Source organism: Etheostoma spectabile, chromosome 21 (genome assembly GCF_008692095.1).
Source record: "Etheostoma spectabile isolate EspeVRDwgs_2016 chromosome 21, UIUC_Espe_1.0, whole genome shotgun sequence".
Taxonomy (NCBI): Eukaryota; Metazoa; Chordata; class Actinopteri; order Perciformes; family Percidae; genus Etheostoma; species Etheostoma spectabile.
The window spans coordinates 8584501-8599977 of NC_045753.1; the positions used below are offsets into that span (position 1 = coordinate 8584501).

General features: G+C 41.9%; 1 protein-coding gene across 3 annotated transcripts in view; it reads left to right on the forward strand.

Moving 5' to 3' along the window:
• Positions 1-742: 742 nt before the first annotated feature.
• mrtfba (myocardin related transcription factor Ba) overlaps positions 743-15477 on the forward strand; it is a 27489-nt gene continuing 12754 nt past the window's right edge. The window contains exons 1-5 of one of the 3 annotated variants that reach the window (XM_032501498.1): positions 743-924; positions 2515-2579; positions 6602-6688; positions 9775-9998; positions 14752-14826. In XM_032501498.1, the coding sequence (XP_032357389.1) occupies positions 9845-9998; positions 14752-14826 (229 nt within the window). In that variant the 5' untranslated portion in view covers positions 743-924; positions 2515-2579; positions 6602-6688; positions 9775-9844. The remainder of the gene's footprint in view (positions 925-2514; positions 2580-6601; positions 6689-9774; positions 9999-14751; positions 14827-15477) is intronic. The other 2 variants (XM_032501497.1, XM_032501499.1) reach the window with 2 other exon arrangements.

The following is a 15477-nucleotide window of genomic DNA, read 5'->3' on the forward strand; positions in this document are numbered from 1 at the left end:
TTCCTAATAATCCTTTTGGTGAGTGTACATAACCTGTACTTAGTCAGGTAATCTCATTGAGATCAAGATCTCTTTTGCAAGAGAGAGAAAAACATATCCAGACATAACAAAAGGCCTAATACATACAACCAAAATAATCAGACAAACAAAAGCATGCAACATACATAATCAATAATTACAATCCAATAATATATTTATGATTAGGAAATGGATAATGAGTACTATCAGTTTTGGTAGTTAGAGTATATTTTGATAATGATAATACTTTTGTCATTAGAATGTAGGACTTTCACATGTAAGAGTATTTTTACACTGTAGTATTGCAGCTTTTACTATACAAGTACAATATCTCAGTACTTCTTCCACCATTGGTAATATATAATTAGGTGTTTAATTTCACAAAAATTAGTACAGCTGTCTAGTAAAAGTAACTGAGTACAAACTATATTTCTCTTTATACTTTTAGTCCACAACAGTTTTTGTAAAATGGAACCACACAAATACCACTGCTTCATACATTGTACTTAGTTTTTTTCACTGAATAGTGGTATGTGGAATGAGAATGAGGATGGTTGATTTTAAAACAATTCATAAATAAAAACAGTAGAGGTGGTGTGATGTAGTAGAGTAGAAAAAAATTGGTCACTTCATATGCCGACCGGTAAAGATTATGTAATATTCGTTTATGAAGAGGACAGATACCCTCCGCCACTCCCCCCAAGGCTTCCTAAACTACAGCGTCATTACGTCACTCTGCATCCGAACCTAGACCAGTCGCAGCCATTTTACTCCGCGAAATAAACTTCAATCACACCTCTAGAGGAAAAAAAAACTAAATACACAAGATAATTTCGCTGTCATTCATGGACATCTCATTGTAAACAGCACCTCGGACAGATTCGCCGTTCAAGTCTTTGCAATTCGGTAAGACCACAGACCCGGCTCGGCGCTGTCTTGTTTTTAGCATGTTATTCTGTGTTAGCTAGCTAAACCGAGCTAACGTTAACTAGCCAAACTGTGTGGAGATTGTTGTTGAGCACTGCGTCCGTGATATGCAGACAGAAGCAGCAGACTAGGCTTAGTCTAGTAAGACTGTACAGTAAAGCATTAACAAAGAACGTTTGAATGTAAGTAATGCTGATAAATGATTTATAGTCCTTGGAATGATGGCCGCGTAAGAGCTTCGTCGTCATGTATGGTTGGCAGTGTTTGCAACTCACTCACCTGTCAGATTTTGAGTAGCTTTTAGCCAACGTTAGCTTATCCCACACCCACCCGCATCCACCACTGCGATAACTGTAGCTCAGCTGTGGTGGAGCCGACAGCCATGTCAGTAAATAATACCTCCCCAGAACAATGTGTTCTTGCCATTTGAACTAGCTAACGTTAGTGGTCAAGTTATTATTTGTGACTAGGACTTTGGTGCACTGTATGTTTATTTCTGCCATTACCTCTCTGAATGCCGGGACATAGCATGACGTTATATTGTGAATTTGCAACCCTTTTAATACCAACCACGCGCGCTGTAAAATGAAGCACCCGTGGCGTGCACAAACTCAAAGGTGTTATCTTATTGTCTAAAAACGAAACGAGGAAAGTGAGGTAGTGGTGCAGCAAAGCCAAACAAGTCGCAGTCTGAGTGAGTCAGACAGGCAGGATGTGGTGGTTTCAGAGGCGGCCCTATCCAGTCGAAGTCTGTCACTGAAAAGTGTGAATTATTAGCGTTAACTTAAAGACTATGCTTATGGTTGGATGGGAAAGTAATTATCCCAAGGCTGTAAGCCATATGTCCCTATGTGTTTTCCTTATTTCAACCCCCACTGCAGTATTAATTTGCAGGAAGAGACTGTCCGCTCAGACCACTTCAGACTAGGGGTTTCATGCCTTTCCCTGTGGCAAATCAAATAAAAATGATACCAATCAGATTTTTTTTTTTTTGTAATTCACAGAAACTACTTTATTTAACCCACCTACTTAAATTCTTCATTGCAGTTCACACTCAGTGTTGAAGTTTTGCCATGTAGCTGCTGGAGTGGTCCCTCTTTTCTTAGGTGAGACAGTCCTGTGGTGTTTGGCTTCCAGCCATTGATGCTTTAGTACTGGTTTTAGAAAATCTTTTCAGTGAAGTCTACAAAGGCAGCCAGGAAGGAAACAACACCACACGTGTGTCTGTGGGAGCAGAGCAGAGCCATGACTTTAGGGAATGAGCCACAGCGATGACATCATTTCTGTCTTATCTCAGGATGATAGAAGGCATTTTTGTTGGAACCAGACGTGGTCTATTTAAGATCCAGAAAACTGCAGACTCAAACTGTAGTTGGCATGGAGGTGTGTGTGTGGGGTGGTGGTGTGTTGTGTGTGTGTGTGTGTGTGTGTGTGTGTGTGTGTGTGTGTGTGTGTGTGTGGTGCACTTTGTATCGTACTTTAGTATTGTTGAGGATTGGATTGATATATGCTCCAGATTGATGTATCGTTACATCCGTAGGTAATCAGCACCTCTTTCTTTTTTTTAAGATTCCCAGTCATCCAGGAGCTAGGATATCTACTTTTTTTTAACACAAATGCTTTGACTTCAAACGGTAAGCCTGTTTGTTTTTTTGTGATTTACATGATAAGGTTGTGTTTTATCACATCCTCTTTTTTTCTTTGGTAATTGACAGTGTTATGTTTATATCCTGTAACAGAAACCAGACCTCCTGGCTGTTTATGTTTATTAGCTCTTAGATAAAGGCTGCAGTTTTTAGTTATCTCAGCTTTGCTTTCAGGTTAAGTGTGTGTGTGTGTGTGTGTGTGTGTGTGTGTGTGTGTGTGTGTGTGTGTGTGTGTGTGTGTGTGTGGGGGGCGGTGGGCGCGTGTGCGGGCGCGTGCGAGGTGGTAGTGGCCGTGATTGTGTGTGCGCGTTATTGTGTGTGCTTGTGGGTACTATCACATAAAGGCTTCACAGCCAGGCCTATTTGTAGTAAAGACCCATGGCCTCTTCTCGTCAGTATGCAGACACTGCGAAGTGGTGGTTTCTCTGTGTAAGTTACTGTTGGGGATACAGCTCTGTGGTTGCAATAATGATTGTTTTGCTAAAACCAGGATTGTGAAATACTGGCTTGTTTGTTGTTTTCGTTCAATCGCGTCAGCCTTAAGACTATCAGGAAGATGTTTGCGGTTGAAGGTCATAAAGCCTCTCACCTGCACGGCATATGTCTAAGCCTTTATAAGGTTGTGAGAGAGAAAGCCCTAGGTGCATACACACCCAGATAATGTCATCATACTGCAAAAATGCTGACTCAAATGATTACCTAGTTGAACACTGATCCTCTATTGCTGCAGGTTATAAAACACAGATGGAATCTGAAACCAGTTTTTGTTTTCAGTTAATCACAAACCCCGCCTGGTTAATTTGGTTTGGTCCGAGATGCTAGCATTGCATTTAGCGCCACAATAAGCATATTCCAATCAATATCAAACTGAATTCCTCTTCAGTAATGGCAACAATAGTGTCCCATGAGTAAACTGTCTCATTTAGAAGTCTGTTAACAATTGCATTTTTAGTTCTTTCAGTAAGAGTGTGGGGATTGGAGGGTGGCATTGTTAGTCAGTATGTTGGATCTTTTGGTTGAGTGGGGCTCTTTTGGCATTTTTCCACTGTATGGGATCTACTCGACTCCCCTTTTTTGGTTTTCAATTATGAAAAAAGTCCCTGACACTTGCTAACTGGTACTTTTTTTTAAGTACTACCTCAGTCGAGGTGATACCAAGAGGTGACTTGAAAACCTGCAGACTACTGATTGGTCAGAGAGAATCGTCACTATTGACTGCGTCATCATTGCTAGCAACAGACGGTGGCGTCCTGAACAAACCCGCCGTGTTCAAATAGTTTAGCCAGCGTTTTTTTTTTATTTATTTTTTTTTGCTGTCTCCAGCTTTTTTTGAAACTAAATTTGTCTTCTGGCTGTGGCAAACAACCACATACTTTCGACTGTGTGTGAGTGTGTGAGTGTGTGAGTGTGTGAGTGGCAGTGCTAATCTGCTATGGAAAAAGGAGGACGAGGCACCGTGGTTGAGTCAAGGCGAGTCGAGCTGGTACCATTCATGTAAAAACGCCATTTGACTTTTCCGGCACACACTGGCTGTCCAGTTTTTGTGTCCTTTCCTGTCTGACCAGCATATGACTGATACTCCCAGCTCACTAGCTGTACAAATACTGATTAAAGATTAACTTGTGTTGCCTCTGTCAATCATTGTCTGTGTGGCATTGACACTACCTACCAGTTTTATTTTTCTTTGAAAATAATAAAAGCTGCTTGTTTCTGATGCTGCTGATGGAGTTCTTTTCTACAGTAATGACCTTCTGTATTCATTTGTCTTGATGACATGTTGAGCAGACCTGAGGCCTGTACTACAAAGCAGGATTTGGCGTTAACGAGGTAACTTCAGGTTCAACCCAGGTTTTTGTGTATCACGACGGTGGATCACTTGTTACCGGGTTAAATTACCGTGGTAACTTATACTGAACACTTAACCTACACAGGAGCAGGTTATGTTGGAGATTAGAGATCAACCGGTGTAAAAGCACCGCCTACTGACCAATCAATACTCGGTTGATTACCGCGTCACTGTTGTTAGGAGATCCGGTGGAGCTCGGTTCGCGGAGAGAGAGAGAGGTGAGCTCATTAAAAAATAACCAATCAGAGAGCGATAACCCCTTTAATATTCCCTGATGGGTAATTTTATGAAAGATATAGATTTTCAGCTGAGTTTATTGCGTATTGGCTATTGGTCGCCTTCTTGAGCCGTGTGTTGCCAATGCGCACATCAGTTTGAATTATGTTTTTATATTTATTTTTTCCTCTCAAGCAAGTAAGCGTTGTGATTTACGCATTGGCAGCGTTGGCTGGAAGTTGGAAGCGGCAACTCTATTGCGTGTTGCCTGTAAAACCGTGTCTGTGTTACTCATATTTATGTTGAATTATAGTTTGCTTTTCTTATGTAAAATATGGTGCTGACATTAAAGAGATGGGTACATGTGTCAATATTTTAATTAATCGGGTTGCATAGTGCAATGTTGATGATTGACGAAAGTATGGGCCACTACCATGACCAAGTTTGAAATACCAAACACAACGTGCGTGCATCTGTGTGTTTGTGCCGTATGTCTGCATTGCCCTTTGATAAGACACATGGTTCTTGTTGCCCCGGGTCATTAGAAGAGCAGTCCAGGGCAGAGCAACATGGCGCCTGCCATCTGGATCTGCTCTTTGATTCTGCTGGGCCAGCTCTGATGTTTATCCCACAACGCCCTGTCAGCCGTGACAGTTGTTGTTGTTGCTCGTTCATAGCCTTCTCTCTCTCTCTCTCTCTCTCTCTCACTCTCACTCTCACTCGTTCACACCTACCTTCGTTTTCCCCAACACATATAAACACACAGCATGCAGTGCTCTGATGGTTGGAATCCTTTCGTCACTCCCTGTCTCTTGTCTTTTACTCTCACCGATTGATTGATCTATTTTCCATCAAATTGATTGTTTGATGGAAATGGGTTTTTTTGGTCTTATTACAAACTTATTTATGTAATTATGTGATTGTTTTTTTTTCTATTCCCATGCCACACACATGCAAGGATTCAGCATTCCTAACTTTGATTTGTATTGCTGTCAAAAGTGCTGTATTACTAGAAGGAAATGTTCTAGAACAGCTTCAGCAAATCCTACCCAAAAAAATAGAAGCAAAAATGTATTGCCATCACAAGCACGATCTCCCCTTAGTGTAAATAAATTGATGCATAATCTAGGTATATTTAGCAAGTGTCCTGAAGAGTCCTGAAAGCGTCTGGGTGTGCAAACTGCAGCGTGATGCTACATTGCAGCTCTTCATTCATCAGTACCGAGAGTTTTGATTGTCTCTGCGCGGAGGATCCACGTCATTGTCATAGAGACCACTGCAGATTTTCCTAGCAACCTGTGCACATCAAATTTCAGCCCTCGATGCAGCCTTGAGTGTCATCTTGTTTCATTCAGGCCTCTTTAAGTGGTACTCATCATCTGTTTATTCTCCACTTATCTTTAATTACATCTATTAATAAGCAAAAGCAGTGTTTGCTTCGGCACGGTGTGTGTGTATATACAATTTTATTTTATTGTTTTTAAATGGGTTTTAATTGGTAAGTGTAATATAATTTTTTATATTTTGTAGTTGGCCCACCTTTTTTACCCTTTTAAAATGGATTCCTTTTGTAGCATGGTTCTTTTAAGAATGTTTTTTTGGGGTTGCTTTTGAATCTTGCTGAACATGATACAGACCTAGTAGCTTTTTCCTGTGTTTTATGTTTGGATTAGATTGTTTTTTTTTGTAATTTCCATTGACAAGCACTTGACTTTTCATTTTTTTGGGATAAATACAGGAAGAGGGACAAGCAATAGCCGACCAGGCTGGAAGGAGAAAGAAGACACCTACAGAAATTCACTTTAAAACAGAAATATAATGGTGAAAGACATTACAGGACTGAACATACTATTTAGCTGCACTCTGGGTGTGCCGGGTGGAGATAAAATCTGCTAGACCATTTAGTTGCATGTTATATTCATGTTTGCTCCTTTCTCTCTCCTACCAGGTTGTCTCCATGGCTTAGTGTGACTCTTGGCAGCTACTAGCCCGGACGTCTCTTTCCGCCCCCCCCTACTGTCCTCTGCCACTACAGGTAGGCATGAACTCATCAACGGATGGAGTATTAATGTTATTGATTCATCACTCAACACTGTGACTAGACAGTTACCAACCAAGCCTTTGGTTTTCCCTTGTATACTTGGGCCTCTCAACCACGCACAGGAAGCACACACACACACATTTGATCGGACAAGGTTTAGGTTATGATGCACTCGGAAATATATTTCTATTTTTTCATTGTCACTCTTTTTCTGTATTAGTGTACTTATTTGCAAATTCTTAAAGGTCCTAAGCAATGTCACGCGTGTTTAAGCCTATAACATTTGTTGTCACAAACATCAAACATGTCCTCATTATCCGTAAGCTGCCTGTCCCCAGAACACACTGTAAAAAAAACGCTGTCTCTGTAGAGAGCCCAGGGTCTGCAGACAGCAACAAAAACAAACTGCGCCCACCTGCTCCACGAATCTTACACAAACAATGTTCCAGCGTTCCAGCCAATAACCAACAAGAAGGATTTTTTTTGGGGGGGAGGGGGGGGGCGGCAAGCTAGTCTTGTTTTGTTTGAAAATACTCAACAAGAAGTAACATCAACCAGCATCGCTTAGAGCATCTTTAAGTGTAACCGATATTATCAAACATCCCAATCAAAATGTGGATCACATAACCATTTTTCCTCTTTAAAAATCCTTACGCTAAGGATATTTTTTCTTCATGAAGGGCCATAAACTCAGAAAGGGAATTAATTGCTGTTCAACTGCTGTTCAAGACCAAAATCTGACTGAACAACAACCTGGCTGATATTAGATTTCATTGCTTGAGGGGGCGCCCTGGTAGCTCACCTGGTTGAGCATGCATCCCATGTACTAAGGCTTTGTCTTCACCGAAACGATCCGGGTTTGATTCTGCCCCGGGCCCTTTGCCGCATGTCTTACCTCTTTCTCTCTCTCTCACACACACTTTACTAACTTCAGCTGTCCTATCCATTTAAGGCCAAAACCCCCCCAAAAAAAATCTTCAAAGAAACAAAACTAAACAATGTCATTGCTTAACGACCTTGTACCGCCACTGAAAGAGAACCTGAGAGAGATGAATAGCACTTGACCAGAGTCCCATTTTCAACAACTTAGTTTTGACCCAGAAAATTCAAAGCAGAAGGTCTCACGGCACAGGAGCCACAGTTTTTTTGTAATCTATAGTAAGTAAATGTAAATGTAAATGTGCTGTATTTATATAGCGCTTTTCCAGTTTTTTTTTAACAACTGCTCAAAGCGCTTTTACATCTACAGGAAACATTCACCATTCACACACATTCATACACTGTGGCCGGGGCTGCCGTACAAGGTGCCACCTGCTCATCAGATAAACATTCACACACACTCACACTCCGATGCGCAGCACCGGGGGCAACTCGGGGTTCAGTGTCTTGCCCAAGGACACTTCGACAATGACTGCAGGGGCAGGGATCAAACCACCAACCTTTCGATTGGCAGGCAACCGCTCTACCACTGAGCCACAGCCGCCCCTTAAGTACTTACAGGCTATAGAGCAGAGACTGGTTAGTCACTAACAATGATGTTACTGGAGATCTGTTTCTGCAGTTCAATCACAAATAACACTGCGGTTTAAACACCAAGGCCCAAATAAAGTCTGGAGTAGGATGTTTTATCATCATTAAGGGGCCGAAAAGTGGCTGCGGGTCGGAGCCAAGTTTCAGAGAGTGGGGTCATTTTGCAGTGGTTGCCAGAGTCAACGTTCACCAATTCAAATTGTTAGTAAATGCCAAGTGAATTGGGATTGGCTCCAATGATGATTGGTGGGGATGAATGCACCCTCCCCAAATGTCACAGATATAGCAGCTAACCGTTACTACAAATTACACCAGGAAATCTTTAAGACACAGGCGTCAGATCTTAAACTGATCTGACATTGTTTAAATTAATTCTGAAAATTTCGAAAAAGTAGCTGCTTCTTTTTTTTCACACGGATAGTATATTTATTTTTCTTATCAGTGTATTTGTCAGGGACAATACATATAGTCAGTGTTACATCTAAAGTGCAACCGATGCAATGTATGTGGGACTTCTAGGTCCTTGTCCCTGGTTAGACTTTTAGAATTGTTAATAATATATTAATAATAATGTTATTATAAACTTGTCATTGAGGAATCAGAAAAATGTAGAGCTTTACATCTGGCAAACAGCAGACAATCCGTGAGTGCCTGGGTAGATATGTTACTTATTGCAGAGGAGCATTTCTTTTATAGATTGTGATACAACTTTAAAAGCAGAACAAGAGATGATGAAATAAGGGGTTTAGGATTTGTTGTGTTTGGATATATGACATGGCATCAGCATTCCGCAACCAGAATGGACAACATTCAGACATGTTGAACTTAAACCAAATGTGTCTGAGTCCAGATATGTCCCACAGTCTCCCTGGGCCATCTAATGCCTTTGGCACTTGTAAGGACCCACAGGGAGAAATAAAAGCAGCCGCAGGAACAATATGGTTCTCAGCCAAAAGCAACACATCAGGGTGGTTAGTAAAGAGTGCCTAGGTCCTTGAATGGCTGCATGTGGGTGCTGCTGAAGAGCGATAAATAGCATGCATGTTCATACTGAGCAGTCTGTCATGTGCTGGTTAAGAGGCTGTTGGGAAGCCATGGATACTAAACTGTTGATTTTGCTCCCCGAAATGTTTCCGTTCCCCGTTTGAAACCGCCACAGCGACGTCATATTTCAGATTATGAAGCCTGTCTGTACAGAGAGAACATTCATGCACAAACTGGCCTTGTTTCTCACGAGCAGCGGTTTGAAGCGATTATTCAGTATAATAGCTAACCCAGCTCGTTTAATGAATAATTTGGGCTGCGACTGAGCTCTTCCAGATGGTCCAAATGAAATGCCACCCTTAGTATTTCACCAGTTGGGCGAAGTAGTCATACCAACAGGATGATGGTTATTTTTCTGAATTACTAATATCCATGACGAGCCCACAAAAAAGCCTTGAGTGATGCATTCCTCCTGTTGATTTCTTCAGTGAGTGGAGCACAGCAGTTACTAGATTTTCCTCAACCTCCTTACTCTCTCTCTCTTCTTGTTTCCTGTATCCACACAGGTAGCGGCGAGACACAACTAAGGGGACGGTGACCAGAACCCCTGTTACTGGCCTCCCCTCCCGAGGCAAGATGGAGCTCCAGGCGTCTCACGGGCAGCTAGGAGCAGAAGGGGATTGCGAGATGTCGAGTCTGCTGTTAGCCAGTCCCCAGAGCGAGGCGGTGACCCATGAGCTGGAGGAACTGTCGCTGCAGCCACTGCCTCCGCTCAATGAACGGAAAAACGGTGAGGACCTGCTGCAACACAGGCCTGTCATGGCATGCTGAAACAGAAGATACATTTGAACTATCCACCATGATGGAAGAGTAACCTAAACAAGATTTATATTTTCATGTCTTCCTTCTGCCACTCGTTAGGGTGATTGAATGATACTATAAAAAGGCAACAAAAAAAACACTGACACACTGTTTAAACACTGTTTAGGGTGACACGTCTGTCACCCTAACAGATTCACTAAAATTGAATTCCACATAAATCAAACTCAAACTTGACAGCCAATATACTGTATATAATAACATTATGCTCTTTGTATTTGCTGCAACTCCTCCAACATGGTGACACTTATGGCAGCCCTGTTTAGCCTTAAATACCCTTCATAAATATATATGGCCTACACACTGTCAGGGTTTTCAGAGCACTTAGGTGCAAATTCAGTCATTGCGCAGTTATTTGCATAAAGCTAAGTGCTTGTCGTTTCAGTGAGGGAGAGAGATCACTAATGCAAAACTCGGTACAGCTTGTCCCTTAAATGAGAATAGCTGGTCCATCTTAAAGGTCAGCCCACCTTAAGTTAGTGAGCCTGTGCTGAAGTTGTCTCTAGCTCTGTGGCTAACCTCCTTCTCCTTAACCAGTATGTACATAGGAAGCAAGACACCGGATCTTGGCTCTGGTCTTGTGGAGTTATAGCATTTATTTACCGACAGATAAACTGTACACACTCTGCACCACTAACTTCACAGCTATAGCACTACTGTGAACGTAAACACTCTTTCTCCACCGCACACTTGCTAACGTGTGGGCTGCTGTTGCCGCTGTGCGCAACATGCAGCCGTGCTCGTCCAGATGCTTTCCACATTGTTTTTACGTGCATAGGCCTAACCTTTATTATGGCAGAGAAAACGCTGGCTGTTTATGCAGGCATGCACACAGGCACGTAGTGCATTAATCAACTATTGAGCTCAAGATGGGCCATAAAATTAAGTAAAACTTTCATCAGCTTTTCTTTTGTGCAGTGCGAAACAGATTGATCTTCATCATCCGAGCCAGCCTGCATGTTAGTTTCATATTACCGTCACATTGTTGATGGTGTTCTGGCAGCCACATAGGACTGACTCAGACACTGATTGATGGGTACGCGATTAACAGGCTTTAAGAGTGGGTTAGATTCACTGCTGCCTTTGCCAGTTCCTAATCATGGCTTAGATGTTTTAAAGGAGATCAGTTCAGTGCACTCACTGTGATATTGATCACTCTACGCTTCGAAAAATCTGTCAGAAACAGTCAACAAACGCAGGGTGTTCAGCCAGAGCAACACGTTTTGGATAATTGTAGGACTTTGTGCCGTTGTGCGCGGTGGCTGCTGCTGCCTGCAGGAGAGCGCCATGAAATGTCTCCACTGTGGAACATTTTTGTGGATTGTTGACAGTAGTAGCACCAACTCATCATCTAGCTTTTGTCATTTTCCTTCCAGTGAGAGCACGCACCTCATACTTTCCAGCCTCTGAGCCGTCCCCTCCACTTTGCCAACCGCAGTCCCCTCTCTCATATTGGTTTTAACTTGCAGGTGTTGATCTGTCTACCATCCCGACAGGTCTCTGTGTCTAAGACCACTTCAGCTATGTGGGGAAGGAGGCTGTAGCTCAGAGAGTCTGGAGGGACTAGGAGAACTGCTCTTTCAGCAGAGTGGGACGTCAATACTCAGGGCTGCGTGTGTGTTGTGCGAGGGCTTGAGAGTCTGGCCAGTAAGCGCTAGCACATCATGTGAAATCAACAAGTAAGCAAAAGCCTGCTGAGAGGATAAAGGAGTGTACAGTTAGAAACAAAGGATGGTAAACATTTTTAGACTAAAATGTATATAAGATCTCCGAATGACAATCATCTACTTGCCAAAGTAGGATGCAAACTTTCGTCCACAGTATTTTTATTTTGAAGTTTATAAATAGTGAATGTCGCCTGAAATAAGAGTCTGACTCTTTAAAGAAATTGTTGAGTAACTGCTTTCTCTGCTGCATTTGAATTATTTTTGGAATTCAGTCTTTAGTCAGATGATAGTCAAATATAGGCCAGAGTCATTGGAGGGTGCACACACCCTCCCTGTTGCAACTATTCAGGCATCCAGTATTCAACACCCTGCAAGTTGTGTTGAAATGTCACTTTTCACTAGAACGTTGCACGCACACACACAGGCACGCATCCACACAGATGCCTAGCTATCAGTAGGCAGGGTAAATGGTTGCTTACCAGCCCGGACCAATCAAGGGCCCGTGTTGCTGGAAAATATAGATTGACAGCCGGGGCCCCCCTTGTCGCATTTTCATTACTCGCGACAATCCCAGTGGTCCCCCGTGCACTGTGAGAGCCACTGACCAAGTGGGAGTGAGACGACCGGGTCAAATTCATTTCCGATATAAAGACGAGACGTGTGTGACTCGAACATCTCACAAATACCAACAAAACGTACAGCTAAAGACCGTGCAAAACATTTCAGACCGTCCTGCCAACCTCTACACTGTATCAGTGTATGCTGCAACATTTCTTCACCATAAAGTTGCTAAAAGCTGCTGCCGTTTCAATCCTGTCGGCTCGCTGCAGCGGGCATGTTCTTCCTCCACACCGTATGATGATGGCCTCAGGCCAGGATAGGATATTAACAATTAACATTAGATGCTGTCTTTAATTAGATTAACAAGATCAAAAAGCCACTGACAGTTACAGATAGTTCATATTTGATTAATTCAATAAATAATACAATTTTACAGGCTGACCTCCTGTGAGGTCTCTGGTTGTGTAGGGATTATGATTGATTATTTATTTAAAAAATATATATAAATGTCAATTTTGGTATGTTATTTTGTACTGTATTAGGTCGCATTAAGGAATAGTGCAAAGTTTTGGGAATGCGCTTATTTGCTTTCTTGCTGAGTTAGATAAAAATATTGATAGCAACCTTACGTTTGTCTTTTAAATATAAAGCTTTGAGCTATTTTAGAATTATCTTAGCATAAAGACTGGAAACAGTTGGAAAACATCTCACCTGACTCTGTCCAAAATGCACTTATTGGCAACTCAAAGCTCATCAATTAACATTATATCTTGTTTGAAGTGTAAATGTCTATGTGGTCTGATTTTGTACAGGTATACAAGATATAAAACATGTTAACTAGTAAGTTTACGAGGTGCTGGTAGGCAGATCGTGTTACCTCTGGGCAAAGCCAGGGTAGCTGTCTCCTTCTGTTACTAGTTTTTATGTTAAGCTCAGCTAACAGGCTGCTGGTTCCAGCTTCACATTTAACAGACAGACATGAAAGTGGAGTCAATGTTCTTACCTATACCTTATCTATTTCAAAAAATGTACAGCTATTCCTTATAATTAATGTATCATGTGTGTCTGTAAACATGTCAATTGTGGTTGTCCTTTTTATACCAGCGATTCTTTTGTTTCCTGACATTTCATCACCTTGGCCAACTTGTGTCTTATTTAGGTTGCTGAACAGGTTTTAAATCCACCTCTAGATAATAGTAAAAGCTCCTGTTTTAACGGCAGGTGAAAGAGACCAATACCTTATGTGTGTGCTTAGGTTTTCTTCATTGACCTGCTGACGGCGTGCCTGTCTCTGTGTGCATAAACAGCTTAGTCATGTCCTGCACCTTCAGTCTGCTTAGGTCACAGGTCAATGTTTTTGTCAGGCTGAGCAGCATTTCCCAGAGGATTGGGAGACAATGCCACTGACTGGAAGTCTAAATATATCACCATAGAATCGTGTCACCGCTGCATAGCTTTCTCTAACTATTGACCGAGTGTAGTTGGGGTCCAAATTGTTTGTTTCTTATTTTCATAGTTCCTTTTCAACAAGCCCTGCACAATTTCTATATAAACAGGAGCCAGAGTAGATTTTTATGTAAATGTTTGACCACAGCTCTAGTGGCAGTCAGAGTATCCAAAAGATGCAGGTTAGGACATATTGATGTGGGACAGTTTTGCATAGCCACCAAAGTAATGCAATCAGTCTTACCCTGGGAGAAAGAGTTTCACTCAGTTCATGTGTCGCCAAAGAGATTAGAGAGACACAAGATTTTAATGTTGGTGAGGCCAGCTGTTTCCTGCTGAAGCAAGACAGCTGGTAGAATTTCCTTGTGATTTTGACAAATGCTTTCCTGTGAATGGAGAAGTGTCTGTTCTCCTGGTTAGTGTTTAATTTGTGCAAATCTACACCTCCTCCCCCTTAATAGGACGCATCCTTTTGTTGTAGGCCCACTGACAAGATTACATTAAAGCTATAATAATAATAATAATAATAATGAAAAACAATTGCGTTGTTGCTACAAGCTTGTCTTTTCAGCTTGGAAGATGCAGTTGTTTTGTATTGTCCTTTGTCCTTTGTCAGTGCTGACTCAGACTGTTCCTCAGTAGTTTTACAAGGAACCAGGGTAGACGACACATCAGGCTGTTGGGATCAGCCAGAAAAATAAACCACCCCAAACTGGCTGAGTAAGAGAGGGAAGTAAGCTTAGGAGGGTAGGAGGGGGTTGGAGCCCTGCAGTAAAAAAGAGTCAGGGAGGGATAGAGGACGGGCCCAATGCTGCTTCTCTAATTCTTAAGAGTCACAGGGCTGTGGATTCTTATTATTTGGATTATCATGTTGCACCGTGGCTGAGAGAGGATATCACTATAAGCTACATAGTTTGGGCTTTAATAGGCCAAAATAACCTTGGGATCAAATGGCTTAATCACTCAGTTGTATTTTGGACTGCTCTATAGGCCAGGACTCTCAGTCTCAGACAATGGCCTGTTTGGAGGTAGAGACCCAAAGTGACTGCACTAGGTTCAGAGCAGGTGAGCACTCCTTTTCTTTGTTGTTATTATCTTTATTCCTCAACTCAAGTAGGCCAATGCTTTTGCTAGCTTGAATATAACTGTTATTTTGGTGGTGGGTTTCCTGTGATTGCCTTCTTCCGTTTTTGAGTAGCAGTGTACCAAACTTTAAAGCAGCAGGCTTGTGAGCAGATAATAACTGAGATTGTATACCCTGATGAAGATAGGCTTATGGGAAAACAGAAGAAACACCATCCCATTCTTAAACAGCTACTGAGGACTAAAATAACACTAGGTAGCAGGAGAAAAAAAAATCCCACAAGCTAGGAGCTCAAGTCTCCTGCGGACTTTTAATGCCAACGTAGGAACTGGTATTGTTCCACCAGACTACCATGCACTTAAGTGTGTAACCGATGTTTAGAAAAATGTGGTTCACTGGTAGGATAACTTACGTCCTGTGTGCAAAATGGCCCCTATAGAAAGACGTTATCGTATGTTGTTAACCTAATGACTAGAGAGCAGCATATGAGTGGTGTATCAGTTGGTGGAGAGCGGTTAGTATGTGGTCACCGCCTCAGCTTGATGTCATTTTCTACCCTATTTTATTTTTATATACTACCTCATCTGTTTATTCTCCTGTCTGCTTTCCCTCATTTATCTTCTCATGTTTTT